Source organism: Anoplopoma fimbria, chromosome 24, assembly GCF_027596085.1.
Source record: "Anoplopoma fimbria isolate UVic2021 breed Golden Eagle Sablefish chromosome 24, Afim_UVic_2022, whole genome shotgun sequence".
Classification (NCBI taxonomy): Eukaryota; Metazoa; Chordata; class Actinopteri; order Perciformes; family Anoplopomatidae; genus Anoplopoma; species Anoplopoma fimbria.
In genome coordinates, this window is record NC_072472.1 from 11,955,622 (window position 1) to 11,972,678 (window position 17,057).

Genomic DNA, 17,057 nt, shown 5'->3' on the forward strand with positions numbered 1-17,057 from the left:
TCAGGAGCTCATCTTCATCAACAGATCCCAAAATAATTGGACAAATTGGGAGCAATTGAATGCAGGAAAAGAGAGAATTTAAGATACTCAGTATGTTCAAAGGCACTTAACGACAAACACAAAAGAGCTACACTTGATTGAAAGGAGTTTTATTTGTGTTAATATATTTGTTCACTTTTCTGCAGTAGACTACCCTCTTCCATTTCTTTGTGTAAATACAAATCCATTTGTGGCCTCAGATTTATCCATGAAACTATTAATGTAAAGACAGTGTTTTAATGTACTTTTAATGAAAAACTATTCTGGTCTTTGTCGAACTAAGAAGTGTCTAGTTGTCGATTAGTTGCTTTAATAGTATTTGTCTGAGGAAAGAGCGTTGAGTCATCCATTATTTAGTCTTTGGCATCAGGATCAAGAAATGTTACAACATTAATGTTAGTAATTAATTATCATAAATATCAATTAAACTAACATTTTTTGACCGTATCAAAAAAATCTTTGATTTGTTAGAAACAAAAAACAATGAACAACAAACAACTCTGTTGATGTAGAACTAGCGAGTGGATCTTGTGTTAATGTTTAATTCTAATGGACAAAAATTGCCTGCCAAATTGAATAATACAAAATCAGGTATTCTTATTATTCTGGCTAACCAAAAAGATAAAAACACGAGTTACAACTTAAGTTTTTATTTGTTAATAACTTAGAAAAGAACGTGGAATTCAAATATAAAACTTTTGCACATTTACAACAATTCAAGCTTTCCAGTTCACAGTGTCACACAGCCACTGCAGTCATTCATTAAAATCTTACAGTGAACACAATTCCTTACATGAAACAATACAAATCATACATAGCTGTTTTGTAATTTCCCCACCCCAATGCTGCAAATGAGTCTTTCTTCATGCATACTTTTGTACCTTAATGTCAAGGCCACTTAAAAAAAACTGTTCATAACGTCGGTTTTGTTCGGACCAGCTCATCATCTCATGTGTCTCAGTCCTTTTTGGCATGCTTCTCTCTGCGTTTCTGTCGGACGTCAGACACTATTTTAAGCAGTGACAGCAGAATAGGCACACACATAGGCAGGAAGAGTGGTATGTAGATAGCAAACTTCTGGTCATCAGGGAAGTAGAGGAGATGGAGAAGCGAAGGGTCAAAGAATGCCCTTTCTGATGCCAGGATGGCCTCTTTACTGTACTGCAGAGCAAAGCGGAGGTTCCCGGCCTCCAACTCGGCCACAGCCAGCTGAAGAGACGTGACAGCACTGGACACCTGAGGAAAAGCAACAACAATCCCAGTTTAGATACCACTAATGCATTATATTTGAAACAGAATGGTATAATAGGCAACTTCTTTTAGAATCTAAATACCAAATTAAGCACCGTAATTTGTTCATTCATTCAGCCTGACATTCTGTTTGTATGAGCAGCTTTCTTGGTCAGAGGTGTAATACGTTTTTTTGTGTTTTTTTTCCTCATTAAAACAACAGCTAGTAATCTCTAATAAAAAAGGTATAAATTGCACAAAAATATTTTTAGTTAAAGGTTATTACTAATTAAAACATGTACAGCTGCATGTATTTCATCCATGCATATTGCCTTTTTTTATATTTTTCATGGATGTTGTTTAAGTTCGAAGCTAGATAGCTACTGTCTGTATATATAATATTTCAGTTATTGTGGATTCTTTACTGTTTTTTGTTGCTTATTTATAATACTTGTTTTGATCTTTTTTATTTTTTTACTATGTCTCTTGTTTGCACTATACCCTATGCTGCTGTAAATCCTGTAAATTTCCCCGCTGCGGGACTAATAAAGGTTTATCTTATCTTCTCTTATCTGATTCAAGTTGATGATGTCCCTGTTCTTACTTACCACCTAATAAGCTCTGACTGGTCAGTAGTTTCTCTAACTGGGGGAAACTGCTGTCAATGACATGACCAGATATGTACACCTCAACATATTTGCACACAAAAAGGCAACTTATAGAAACCTACTTATTTATGCAAGTGTGTGTGCATCTTACCTGTTCAGCAATGTTGTCATTGATAACAATGTTGCCTATTTGGTCCAACAGCTGTGCCAGTGATGTGATGGTTGTGGTTGCTGTTGCAACATTTTCCACACTCCGACTCCACATGAGACGGTCCAGCTCCCAATCAGCTAGTCCTGAACTGCCGCACGGTGCCACCAGGAAGTCAGAGGGAGCGGTAGACGCCTGCACACCCAGCAACAGTCTGACAGGACACGGTACAGGAAAGTTACCTTGTGTTTACATGAAAAGCGACGCTTGTCCTATTGTATGTGTCCACTTACCGAAGCTGTGCAAGAAAGACTCCCATAACTTTGGCCATGTTGATGTTGAGATCGACAGGGAATACAGCCTCTGGTCCATAGAAATGATCAACATTATAGACCTATAAAAACATGGAAAAGACATTATTTGGTGGATCAGTACCCAAAACGGCAAATGCAGAGTGCAAAATCACTACAGACCTAACAAATTATTAGTAATATATGATATATTCACTATAATCTATAACCATTCATAGACCACTGTCACCCAGTGTTGCCTTAAGTTATCTTACCATAATGCCACCCCAACGTGGAGAGTGAAACGCATTAGAGGGCACCTCCTGTTTCTTGCGGTCTTGAATGTAAAGGGGTGAATGGTGGGCATCCGGGACGTACAGAAGGAAATTCAACACCGGGTTGGAAGATGCAGCATTTGAACCTTGAAATCAAATGCAAAAAAAAGACAGTTATGTATAAATACATCAGACTAAACTACCACACATTTGAAAACATTCAGTGTGTGTTTTCTTTTACCGAGCCGAGCCTCCACAGGGTTGATCACATGTGCAAGGCTGTCAGAGTGGAGTGTGAAGGCCCTGAGGCTGCTGTCAAAGCGTGCGTTGACACCGAGCATGGCATAGTATAAGTTCTGTAAGGAGAATGTGTTTACTAACATACAATTACTGAGCAACCAGTCATGGTTCACATTCACACATTTGCACACACATTACCTGAGAGTCAATGCTAAAGTTGGCCACATCTGCCAGTTTTGTAAGCAAAGGTTGGATGTAGGTATGCACGGCACCTTCTATGTCCCAGTGTAGCCGGTGTGACTTTGGGTCTGGGTTCAGCAGACTGAATGTGATCTCATAACCTAAAGAGAAGATAAGAGTTAACAGAAAACAGTGTTCACATAGTTAAAGTATATACTGACTGCAACCAAAACCAAATTGGTCCACTCTGTGGCTGTGCTGAAACAAAGACCAACCTGGGCTGGATTTAAAGGCTCTCATACTGTCAGCGATGCTCTCTTTGTTGCCGGGGCTGGGACGGACTCTGTTGCTGAGGGCCGCGGTGATGTCGTTGTGGCTGAAAGACATCACCTGCAGCACCTGTTTGATCCGAGGCTCCAGATGAGTCAGTAATTGATCTAGTGTCTTGCCCACTCTCATCTGGGAACCAATACGCAGCAGGGCTGTCCGTCGCTGACCGATGTACACGTTCACATCCTAAGAGGCATGAAGGTACAGATCGGCATATTATATTATACTCATCCAGATTCTCATAAAAGACTCATAATTATGTTTAAAAGCCGTGCAGAAGGAACTGTATTTAGACAGTGAGAAGTTAGTCCCTAAGAAGTATTGACAGAATATAATGGTTGCATTGTAGTGGAACTGCTTCTAAACACCTCAGAGATACATGAGCACAGAAAAGCTAATGTCAAATATAAAACTACACACAGACTATGATTAACTCTTTTAATATATGAACAAATACAAACTAATGACAAACTAAGGAAAGACCAACAGTAGCCAAACATTACTTTTTAAAACTTAATATAGGGGAAACAAAGAGAAGAACATTTAAAAAAAGAGAGTTTTAACCTCAGGCAGCAGTGACGATGACTCTGGGATCACATACACAACCAAAGAGCCACAGGGACTCTCACTGAGCGTGTGCAGAGATAGATCTGCCTCTGTAACAGAAGAACAAGAGAGAGGGAAATAAATAAGGCCTGTAGTCTCAAACTGAGCTAACAAAATTGCTGAAAGCTCAATTCGACAGGCAGACAACATCTCACCTGCAGCAGTGGGCTGGTTCAGGGCGTCCTCCTCCATGATTGTAGCTGTGCGGTACCGTGTCTCATACCTGTACATCAAAGCTGTGTTCTCTGGAAACAAAATAGTTTGAGGCATGTATTACCTTGCAGTGTTCATATTTTTGTTACCTCAAGAAAAAACCAAATACTGCATTAATAGATAAATCACCATCTACTGTGTGTTCCTCATCCTGCGTCCGTGTCAGTGGGACCTTCTTCTGCTGTTCTGGTGTCACCGTTCCACGTGCAAACACAACCTCCACCTCAGCACTCAGCTGTAGCTACAAAAAGAAATAAACAAAGAGAGGAACATTTTTAAATGGTAAACATTTATTACACATGGAGGTTAAATTGGTAACAAGATGGAGATATGTAATAAATAGCAGGAAGCATGAACAAACCTGCAGATTAGACAACTCGTTTATCTGACTGACAGGCAACCAGGCGCGGTACGTTTCAGTTGTTCTCCACCACAGAGGGACTCCCACGATGATGACCACTGCTGCTATGGACAAAGCAGCCAGCTGGCCTCGTCTACGCTCTGAGAGACAGACAGAGACAGTAAAATGGACAGATGAGCCTCAAAAAATTACTTTTCATACAGATATTTTGTCAACTGTCAGAGAGTTTGCCATGCTTTTTACACTTTTACTGTATTAACTCTGGTTGTTTTGGAGCCACTGTGACCAAATGAACAATTCAGTGCACAGGCCTGTTTATGGCAATCATGGATTATTTGATTGATCGCAATGTGACGCAATGTGACAATTCCATATGTGTTCCTCCCAGCAGACCACATGACACTAATACACTAATACATTAATACACTGTGCAATACAACATTTATAATAATTTCTGTCTGTATATATATTTTTACTGTGGATCTCTACTGTTCTTTACTGTTTTTATTGCTCATTTGCTAATTTATAATACTTATTTTGATCTTGTGTTTTTTATCTTATTTGTATTTACTATGTCTCTTTTTTTGCACTATCATCTTTGCTGCTGTAATCCTGTAAATTTCCCCGCTGCAGGACTAATAAAGGATTATCTTATCTTATCTTATAGTTTGGATGTCTTCAATATTAATCTACAATGTAGAAAAAAATAAAAATAAAGAAAAACCATTGAATGAGAAGGTGTGTCCAAACTTTTGAATGGTACTGCATACCATGGCAGACATTGCATAATATGTTTACATATCTGATTAATGCATATATGACTGATCTAGATGTCAGATTGAAGACCTACTCAAGACTTTCTTTAAATATAAAGATGCCAAGATGTAAGCTATAGTCAACATCACATCATCAACACTCAGTGATGATAAATGGCTGCTTGACCTGTCTTGGTTTTAAAACAAAAATACTGAGAGATCAGGAGTTTTTACTCCATCTGTCGGGAAATCAGGAACTACAATGCTGTTGTTAAATGAAATAAAGAATAAATAACACATATTAGACGTAGTGACAGCTTCGGGGAGGCATCACTGCTGCAGACGCGGCTCGCTAGCTGATAGCTTCAGAGGTCTGGACGTCCACAAAGCAGCCTCGTGTTTGGGTCGCAACCACTGCTGCACGTGTGAAATACTCTCTAATAAACTGCTGTGAACTGGTGTAAACACTGCCTTTAAGAAGGAAGGGAATAATGAACATATAGCTCAGTTATGAAGCCACTTACCCACTTCCGTGGTCGCCATTTCTGTCAATGAACTGAATGGGTGCGTTTGTTTTCCGGACGCATCCAGTCAAACGTCACATGACCTACACTAAAGGGGCGGTGCCTTGTTTTATACAGTCTGTGTGTGTGTGTGTGTGTGTGTGTGTGTGTGTGTGTGTGTGTGTGTGTGTGTGTGTGTGTGTGTGTGTGTGTGTGTGTGTGGTGCAACAACAGCTAGTCGTGCTCCAGATACACCGCCTTCTTATAAACAGTCTAGGGCACAGCCACAATTAAACTGCATTTAGTTCATATTTTAATAAACACATCTTTGGTCGTTTCACATAAAGAGAAGGCGGGCGGGGCAGTAAGCTGGTGATGCGACACGAGCGGCAGTACCCGTCAGCCCACCCGGTGGACATTTCAAACGCACCAACACATCGTGAGAAATTGGCAAACAGCGCCCCCACGTGGTGGCTTAATATTCACTTATATTATGTCCATAAATACAAATTTGACCCCCAAAAAATAGTTTTGTGTTAAGACTATACACAATTTGAGGCTGACTAATGATGATGATAATGATATACTGGTTTAAATGATATTGAGCAACGTTTTCATCCAGAGGTTTTATGGAAAGCATGGCTGTAGCAGGAGCACATTCACACCTGGAAGCTGCCCAGTACAAACCATAGCTGTACTGGTGACTCTGAGCAGCTTTACTGGAGCAGCTGGGAGTAGAGGGCATTGCAGGCACTTCTCTTTGACTTTGCCCATCCAAATGCATTAAGCAGATCTCAGGAATGTTCTATGTGACTTCCTGCTATAAACCTTTAAGCCCCAAATGCAAGATTTATTTGTCTTGTGTTAAGTAGTAAGTGCTCCTTTATGGGTTGAGGAGATTTGCTTACTTCTTTAACAAAAATCTAATATTTTAAACCCTCTTTGATCAGCTGGAAAATGCAACATCCCAAATCTAAAATACAGGGTTGTTTTTTTGAGCTCATGAAAAGTTGACTTTCTAGATAAGAGCCCAAAGGACAGCTACACTATAAATGAATGATGTTCATATAGAATATGACGTATGACTGTAGATTAAACTACCCAGAAGTGTATAAAGAAGTTGAAATGAGCACAACTATAAACTGCTGCAGCAGTAAAATGCAACATACAGTACTGCACCATTAAAACATCATATATAATAGTAAATGTGGGTTATTGCTTTTACTTATGGAAAGGATCTTAATAATTCTCCCTGAAATGTAGTTAACTAACTGGGAGTAAATCGGCTGGATTAACATGACATAAGGAGAGAAACACCATATAATGTAATACAATAAGGCTATTGCATGACTGTTCCGACTAGTGTCAAGCATGCAGAATAAAATGGCACCAAAAGATAAAACTTTGTGATAATAGAGTCAATAATGTAACACAAAGAGATAGTTTTTTTTAGTTCTTAAGTTTATTTTTCTCCACTATTTGACACACCAAGTGATTCAAGAACAATATTAACATCACAAACATTGCAGTATTCCAACACAGCAGTGACCGATGTCCCCCGCTGCTAACCCCACGAATTGGTCCACATTATGTCAATAGAAACCATCTCATCTCCCGTAGGGTCGGCTGGGGGAATCAGGGGGGACGGGGGGACTCACACAAGCATCACATAATATCGACACCTTCACACAACTGAATACATTTATTACTTTATGTAATTTAAAGATAATGTTATACTTAATATAGACACACAAGATGTTTTTTTTCTGATTAGTGGTGAACAGAAAGGTTAGATTAAAGATAAATCCTGGTGATGGTCTACAGACCTCTGCTGGAGCTTTCTGAAAGTACAACAAGCACTCTGCCCTTCTGGACAGTCGCTCCAAAAAAGATCAATTCACACTGTTTGTCTTGCTCCCTTGTCCCTTAATGGATGTGCTGATGCCACTAATGATCCATTGGTCCCAGTGTCAGGCAGGATGTTAGTATAGCGCTTTAAGGATGAGCCAATACTGCGTTTTGACAGAAGCGAAACACCGAAACACACACACACAAAAAAAACCTCCCTGCTTGGGAGTGGCTCAAGATTGATCATGTGGGGGAGAAAGCAAGACGGTAGCAGTGTAGAAGAGGCATGAATTGAATCCTGTCTGATTATCGTGACCTTCTGTTAAAAGTTTGCAGCCTCTGACTTCATATCTCTGATGTCAGTCATAAATTGTCTCATTGTCTAGTTTTGATTTGTTTGGTTATACAGAAAAACAAGCCTGTTCCCTTTAGTACAGTAGTTTCACATTATGTTTTTAAATACACTTCTAATCATGTAACTTTATTAGCTCTGACAACTCTAAAGTACAGTAGACAGCGCAGGCCTGTGATGGAGGAGTGAGGGGGGATAGCAGAGCAGATATAAGACTATAACCAGACCACGGTTGAATACGGCAGATGTTTAGTAGGCGTGATTAGCTACGTAGAGGGATTGTCCTGCGGCGTTACCACTTGCAGAAGATTCATACTTGCCCTGAGCAGCCAGACCGTTTGCCTGAGGAAGAGATGATAAAGGTCTATTAACAACATTGCACAAAGGAAGTTTCAGTTTACATTCTTACAGTTCATGGTTTTGTCTGACCTCAGCACGTTTGATGAACTCCTCGGTGGCGGCCTTCTCGTTGCTCAGCTCTCCTCTCCATGCGTTCAGGGCGGAGGCCTGCAGGGCGCGGCCGTAGGAGAAAGTCAGGGCCCAGGGCTTTGCGAGTGGACAGGTGTTGATGGCGTTAAGGTTCACGCTGGCCTCCTCTTCGGACTGGCCACCTGACAGGAATGTCACTCCTGAAGAAAAAAAGAAACAAGCAAATACAGAAAGTTATCTTCTCATACAAGATTGAAACCTTTAAACTCTATACATGGAAATGATCTGACCTTCTTAATATCAGAGAGTACTGTATTGCAATTTGGCATTATTTTAGGTAAAATGAAGGCAGCATTCAACTGGTACTTATCCAATTAATTAATTCCAATTATATGCTAAGCTAACATACCCTGAAGTACTAGCACAGCAGGTCAGTTATACAAGCAAGCATACAATTAAATTAATACAGAACAATTCCCCCTACTAAATGGATAATGAATATTTATTTACTTGAATTAAACTGTTTAAATTGAGAAGTTGCTTCAATTAAATCTTTTGAAAAGGACAACTGCTTTTGAACGCAATGCAGCTAACTAAATACTAACTATAATAGAATAAGAGTCTCAGAAATGTATCTCTATTTCACTTAAAGTATGTATTAAATTACAGAAACATTTTCAGGAAAATATGTCCAGAAATGATTCAGAAATAATAAAAATAAAGTAAAATAAAGAATTTATACAATACAGGATTTATTTTATAGAAGCAAGTGTTTTTTTGAGAACCGTACATTAGCAACCGTAGTTTTAAGGTAACATATTCCTTGTGTCAAAATGTATTTACACACTTTGAAGATTTGACCTTCACTTACACACCGTACGGATCCAAGCCCCACTAACGTTTGTCTCTTATATCTATCCGTCTCTGACCTGTGACAGCAGGAGGCACGGTGCGGCGCAGGGCGGTGACGGTAGCCATGGCGATTTCCTCGCCGCTATACTTGGTGGAGCAGGAGTGTCCGGGTGTGACCATGTTGGGTTTCAGCAGAGTCCCCTCCAGGTACACATGGTGGTCTGACAGAGCCTTGTACACTGCAGCTAGGACCTAGCAGCAGGAGAGAGACACATGTATGTCAAATAGAAACATTACAGGACGTATACACTTGTTTGTGTCATATATGTATTGTCTTCAGTAAATTCACCTTCTCAGTGACGTACTGGCAACGCTTCAGGTCATGGTCTCCGTCAGGAAGGATCTCGGGCTCCACAATGGGAACGATGCCATTCTAGGAAACATTACAAAGTATACGTTTAAGGCAAACTCTCATATTATATATAGATCATATCTAAGAGTTTGTTACAAAGTTAAATTGTGTCCTCAAGTGCCCACGTTTAATCACAAATGAATACAAAATAAACTGAGGGAATAATATCTTTAACCTGACTAAACAACGGCCTCAGTAATCACACACCAACCTGCTGGCAGATGCTGGCATATCGTGCAAGAACATTAGCGTTCTCAAAGATGGAGAGCTCAGAGGGCGTGGTATCGCTGATCTTTAGCACGCAGCGCCACTTGGCGAAGTCTGCGCCGTCCTTCTTGTACTGTGCGCAGCGCTCAGACAGCCCGTCCAAACCTGCACGCCAACACAGAAATACACAGAACCATCCGTCAGAAACACAGCGGGGGTTTTGTACAGTTTGTGAGGCTTTTAGTGTGTTTGTTGCTTATGTCACCTACCCTGGGTGGTGGTCTCTCCATTTGTTCCGGCGAGGGGCACAACACCTTTGTCCACCTGTACAGAGGGAAGTAGAAATTGTTTAGAATAATGTTGGACATATGATATTGTATCACCTTTAAATTCTCAAATTAACCATTTACTTCCTCTTCTGATTCATGCAGAGCATCTGACACAAAATACCACTGAGTTTCCATTTCTCAACTGAACACTACTTTCCTGAATGTAGGTCCCGAACGCTCTTTCACCCAGTTTGTCCTCACAATCTGATCTGCTGATCTGTGAGTGGGTCTGTGTGTGTCCAAACAAGCTGACAAGGAAGCTGTGTTTTCATATACATGTAGTCTTTCTGGTTTTACAAGCCAAACAAATTATGATGTTTTTGTATGCTGAATTGAAATACTTGGCTGTAGTATACTATCAACACTGTGGTTGTGGGGACATTCAGAGGCAGTCTCAAGTTATTTTGTTTTAGGAGAAATTAAACTATTTCCCAACTAAAGAGGTCTACTCTGGAGGTTTAAACATGACTAAAACAATCAACTGCAACATTGAGTATTGTATACCTTGATGCCAACAACAATGTCACGGTCCCGGATGAGCTGGGAGAAGTTAGTGCCATCGTCTGTGTTCTGGTAGAGGGTTTCATGGAAGAAGATGACGCCCCCGATACAGTTGTCGATGCGCTGGTCGGCTGTGAAGAGCAGCTGGCGGTAGCGACGCCTGTTCTCCTCTGTGTTCTCGACCCCGATGGGGTTCAAACGTTTCCCCATGCTGCCTGTAAGCAACACACACACAAATAGGTATTCAGTCATGACTCAAATTAGGAAGGACTTGATGAACAGTAGGAATGATCAGGAATGAAGATTTTGTGACACTTGTATCTATTCAGTCATCATATTTTTTCTCTTGCATGATGAACTTCACGAGAAGAATCTTAGTTGTATTGTTATTTGCGACCACACACGCTTGCGTACCGGTGGATTCATCAGCTGCGAGGATGCCTTTTCCTGGAGCGACTATCCTCTCTGCGATGTCCTGCAGCTCTTTCTTCTGCTCAGGAGTCAGTGCGGGATACTGGTGAGTCATGGTGGCTGAAACAGAGAGAGAGAGAAGCCATGAAGAAGGTCACTTTTTATCACAGTGTTTCGATCTGGAAGGCTGCCCAGCGCTGGCCTCATTTTGGCCTCTATTGTCTACCTCGCTGCAGCACAAAGCTCTTCTCAGTAAGGGCATGAGGATGCGTTAGAGTGACAAAACTCCTAAAAGATGGCACTTCAAGTCACACAATCCAAATATCCAGAATGTGTTTGAGTCGTTTTAAAAACCAAAGACCAGAAAATTTGCTTTGTGATTCCTGAGAGAAATTAGAGTTAGATATAAATAGACAGAAACTGATATTCATACCATCTGGGGTTGAATATGACTGTTAACTCAAAGAAAATAATTGGTTGCAGCAGCAGCAGCAGCAGCAGCAGCAGCAGCGCTGTCACGACGCGTTAACATGCACACAAGCGCTTCAAACCAGATTATTTTGTTCCCTATTGCCATCTTCACTCTGCCGTAAATAAGCAGTTACGTAACCCCTCCCTCCCCCTCTCCCCACCCCATTCGAAGCACAGAAGACAGGGAGGGAGTGATTATGTAACAGGGCTCCTATATACTCGTTGACAGTCTTCATTGAAGCTGCAGGAATGGATGCAACACGGCTCGTTTCTCTCTCTTCAGCAACACTCTACTGTTTCCTGTTTTCCCCTAATGTCATTATGTCTTTCTTTGTGCATTGCACGTATACCTTCCTTTTTATGTCTTTGATTTGATTAATGCATGTCTTTTGTAATCACCCCACCTCATGCTGTGCTCACCGAGACAGGCTACTGGATGCATGCAAGATGAGCGTGCATGGAGTTTCTAAATTCCCATTTTGACCCATTCCTGAAACGCATCACTCTCACTAATGCAGGCTTTGCCAGGGAACATGCTGTGACTTCTCTCTATAGTCAACTGCACCAGGTGCCAAGCCACTCCCAGCGAACAACGTCACCGGTTATAGCTTTGTTCAACAGTACTCCGGCATGTGCCGTAACATTGGGTCAGCTATAGATGAATCTGTTTCATGGGTGGAAGTTACTCCCTTAGTGAATAATATCATCTAAGGATGAATTGTATTTTACCTCCACGGAGAGAAATCTTAGTGTGAGGACACTAGATTTTATATAAAGCACATCAATTGTAGCATGTAACACAAAAAATAAACTACTCAACAATAAACTGACCACAGGATGTCAAACTGGGTCTGGTTGGTAGTGGTAGTACACTCTTTGTATACTGTCCTATATCCTCTGTGTTAATCCTCAGCTTAGAGCTGTGAGATAACAACCTTTAGAGCACACACACACACACACACACACACACACACACACACACACACACACACACACACACACACACACACACACACACACACGCAGGCCTTTCAATGAAAACAGCACACACACGCAGGCCTTTCAATGAAAACAGCGTGCAGCTACCGCAACACAACTGTCAGGCACGGCTCACTGCTCATAGTTTAATTCTACGTGCAGGTGAAATTAAAGAGGCCAGGCCTGCAGAGGACAATATGTCCCCTGAGTGGAAAAGTTAAACCAGGAGTATAAAGTGCATGTAGACCTCTACAGTGAATAAGAGAGGCTATTTACACTTGATAAAGGCTGACCCAAAGGCAAGGGCATGAAGTGTGGGACTTCAGTGTGTTTGTGCATGCACATCCCTGCTCCACTGCTAGCCAGACAAAAGTCATGTTCAGCAAATACTTGCGATCTTTTGTGAACCACATGCGTGCTTCAACAATACATTTTCACTGACTCCAGTCAAGTGTGGTTGGTTTCTGCTGAGGAAACATTGCAAAATAATTTGGAAGGCAACATGAAATCTACATTGTATGCAATGTTCAGTCAAACACAAAGAAAAAGTTACCAAATATGCTTTAAAACAAAAAAAAGTCCTCTTTTCAATTTGGAAATATGGGGCTGAAAGACAAAAATGGCGGCTGGAAATGTTCCTGATGACACAGCTTATATATTGCCTGAAGGCATGGAAAGAGGACCTTGAAGGACAATGCCCTGCTGTGTATGATCAGCCTGGAGCAGGTCTGATGGCAATACACTGGTTAACAAGCACACTGTTAAAAATATTAATATAATGTGTTTGAGTTTTCAATCATGTAATGAAACTGGTAAGCTTTCTAGAAGAAGTGATTGATTGATTGATTGGTTAATTTAAGTATCCTGCACTAAACTTATTTCCTCAACTGCTCTACAAAGAGAAGTTTCATTGCCATATAGACAAAATAGAAACAAACTGGATTGAGACATTTAAAATCTTGTACGCCCTGAAAATAACACTATCCTTCATCACATCAGCCACTCCGAGCTTGTGACAGCTTTGTAAGGCCTGGTGGGAATGACACACAGGGAAACTGTCTGGTCACCGCCATTTTGGAAACAAAATGGAGGAACACTAACAGTAAAGATATATTGATTTAATACCAACATCTATTGGCGGATGCACTGCTGGATGAGTGACCGTGATGAGTTTATTTTAAAGTCCTTGGTCTCCCTCTACTAACGTCACATGAAATTATGATATGAATTATAATATCACGTTAAGCGGTACTGCTACACCGCACAGCACCTGACACATATTCAATAAGTGAGCCGAAAATGTTAACCTTAATGTAATAACTGCATAGATAACGAGATGAGATGCTTCAGTAGCGCTTACCGTCTCTGCTAACCAATTTGGAGTAACCTTAAAGTCAAGTTAATGTTTTATTTTGATAATGGTCTTTTACAAATATTAATATAAGTAAATATTTAAGATATCGATTAAATATTAGTCATCTTGTATTGATTGATCCTCTGCTGTAGCTAGCACATCCTGGAAATCAATGAAATATATAATACAAGTTTCAAAACTTTCAACTTTAATTTCTGGCGTCCTATTAATCTCCTAAAATAAGGGGAAGGAATGAAATGTCTCGACTTGCTCAAGGGCACTTCAGCGGCGCATACATTGAGATGCTTGTTTGACGAATTATCTTACTTATCAGCAGAACTGTCACTCTGACATGATTTGAAGTAGCAACCTTCTAATGCCTTTGTCAAACACCGCCACTGGTGACGAGGTTTATCTTCCAGACAGTGGTGCACCGTGTGCAGGGGTTACCGTCTGATGAAGGACATCACTGCATAGTTTGACAACTTTAGTTTTTAAAACGCAGTTAACCAAATTACGCAGTAATTTTGGATTGGTCATTAAAAACTATGCAGTCTGAATGGGATAACATTTGAGAAAAAGGAGAGACAGCTGGGATTAATATTTAGTCGTCTTCACTGTCTCTCCATCGTGCCCCTGTGGGATTTCCACTCCAGCCTGTTGCACAGTGCTCGGCCTCACCATCACTATTTCTGCACTGCGACATCAAGATGCAACAGCCAACTCCCCACTGTGGCGTCATGCAGAAGCCCTCGAGACTGTGATCACGGCATGTCAACATGCATGTTAAATTCACATTTATACCACTCAGATCCAACACTGTTATGCCACTATCTAATTTACCAGAACCAGTTTTCAACACAGCCATTACATATCTGATGCTTCCATCTACTTTAAGCTTAAAAAAAAGAACAGGATGGTTACATCTCACTATAACAGTAAATCAATCCTTCTCTATAAAACCGATCTTACATAGACCCACTTACCAAGGCAGGATGCAGTTAAAAACCACAAAGACATAACATACAAACTCAATCCGGATTCTAAATCTATAGCAATCATGTTGCAACAGGTGATTATTGAAGCACTGCTGCAAGCATGAAACTGCACTATATTTGAAGCTTGGGACTACATTTGCGTAGCAATTGGCTGCAGGCAGGGCGGGTACATATCGCCTTTTAATATTATAATTATAAGTGAGTGAGTATGGAGGGGATAGGGCTGTTTGAATGGATATTAGGATATATTTCTTGTGGCCTTGTCTGTATTATTATCACCATCTTGAGATTTACCCACCTTGGTTTTATCTCAACATTGCAAGCTGCATGAGCTTTGAGGATGTGAAATGTCTCCTACAGGGCAGCTATAGCCAAAATTAAAAACAAGCCTGCTTGAAGTGCTGCATTTTGTTACCAGACGGGCTGCTGGCCTTGGCACTGACGCAGGCTCCTGTGTTTGGGCCGTTTCTATCCACAGGCCTTGATCCAGCAGAGCTACCAGGAGCAGTGTTTCCCATGCAGCTCAACAACCTGAGCCAGACGTCAAGGCTGCGTGCATTTCAGTTCAGAGAAAGGGTGACACTGGTGAAACTGTGCAGATTACACTAGGTGACATTCCCCTCTTAAAACACTAACATGAATTAGTATTTAAATCTTCAATTTGCATGACAAGTTGGACATATTAAGAAAGAAACGGTGATTAAAATTGAGATCCTTCTCTCCATTTGATTACTATATAATCTGTTTATGTAAACTACATTGGAACATTAAATTATGTTATATTATATGTTAAGTATACTATGTTCTAATGAGATTTACATCCTGTCTGATTGTTAAGGTCTAAATTCATGTGCGAACCTCCTTGTTATTTCTTTACTCTGAAATGATAAGTCAATTAAAAAAAATAGTTGACTGACATAAAATATATGAGCAACTATTATGTTAAACGACCAATCATTAAAGCTCTTTTTTTAACAAAATAATTTAAAAATAATTATTTTATGGGTTTCTTAGCCTTCTTTGATCGTCAACTGAATATCTTTATGTTTTTATGGGGATTTTTCAAGAAAATAATCCGAAGATTCATTGATGATGGGAAATAAAAATCTAATATAGTCTTATTTAAGACTGCAACTAGCTATTATCTTCATTGTTGATTATTATGCACATTTTCCACAGCACAATCTATTTATCGTCTGGTCTAAAAATAAATATCACAAACAGAAAAAACTGACCCTCATCTCAAACTCAAAAGCCAAATTATCATCCAAAACTAAGAAACACAGCAACTATTCACGTTTGTGTGAACAATGAACATTAACTGAATAGAAATAAAGATATTCGAGTTGTATTATTATGAGATGCACTGATGTGACTGTCAGACCGCCCCGCCTCCCATCACATCACATCATGGAGGTCTACGTGCGCAGGGACAGATACACACATCCTGACAAGAACTGACACTGCTGCCATCCGGATCAATAACCACAATGTACACTTATTAAACACATGCAATAACAGGAAGTGTTTATTTACACAGTGTGCGGACGCAACAGGCTCCTCTCTGTCCAATTTCATCTTTGAAGGTCATCGTGTTTGTGCCCTTCCTGTTGCATGTTTTTCGACGGTAGGTTGAAATACTTTAAATCAAATATATATATAAGGGTGCAGACTGAATAGCTTGCATTCAATTGTGAGTAATAACGTTTGCAATAAATGCATGTCTAACTAACAAGGAGGATAAAGTTGGCTTTATGGTGTAACGTTAGAACAGTATCGCATCCCCATCATGATTATAATCAATATATATATATATATATATATATATATATATCAATAGAATGATGAATCATGAAGAGTGTTTGAAGCTTTTTTTATCAATGAAGTCGGGTTTGATTCTTACCTGTTGATGGGCGTCTGGTTGAAGAGAGAGCAGGTGAGCTGGGTGCGGAGGATGCGGAATGGTCTCCTGTTTCACTGCTGCAGCGCAACGTGACCCTTTACAAAAGCCTGGAGCCGGGGGCGGAGCTGTCGTCGCTGTGTCACGTGACGGTTCAACGCTGAATGATGACTAGAGTGCGCATGCGCAGGGTAGCATCTTAGCTCAGAGCAAGGATGCAGCATGATTCTGCATCTT

General features: G+C 40.4%; 2 protein-coding genes across 2 annotated transcripts; both read right to left on the minus strand.

Moving 5' to 3' along the window:
• Positions 1–653: 653 nt before the first annotated feature.
• On the minus strand, positions 654–5,866 carry pigs (phosphatidylinositol glycan anchor biosynthesis, class S). Its single transcript, XM_054626164.1, has 12 exons — positions 5,800–5,866; positions 4,521–4,660; positions 4,289–4,400; positions 4,102–4,191; positions 3,905–3,996; positions 3,286–3,526; positions 3,029–3,171; positions 2,832–2,946; positions 2,591–2,736; positions 2,319–2,419; positions 2,029–2,239; positions 654–1,275 (listed from the first exon to the last, which is right to left on the minus strand). The coding sequence occupies exons 1-12, from the start codon at positions 5,816–5,818 to the stop codon at positions 997–999; spliced, it is 1,689 nt and encodes a 562-aa protein (XP_054482139.1). The 5' UTR covers positions 5,819–5,866; the 3' UTR covers positions 654–996.
• A 1,373-nt stretch (positions 5,867–7,239) lies between these two features.
• Positions 7,240–16,906, minus strand: aldocb (aldolase C, fructose-bisphosphate, b). The gene is made up of 9 exons (XM_054625281.1): positions 16,824–16,906; positions 11,123–11,239; positions 10,712–10,923; positions 10,148–10,202; positions 9,883–10,043; positions 9,609–9,692; positions 9,337–9,511; positions 8,408–8,607; positions 7,240–8,320 (listed from the first exon to the last, which is right to left on the minus strand). The coding sequence occupies exons 2-9, from the start codon at positions 11,232–11,234 to the stop codon at positions 8,228–8,230; spliced, it is 1,092 nt and encodes a 363-aa protein (XP_054481256.1). The 5' UTR covers positions 11,235–11,239; positions 16,824–16,906; the 3' UTR covers positions 7,240–8,227.
• Between the last annotated feature and the right edge of the window lie 151 nt (positions 16,907–17,057).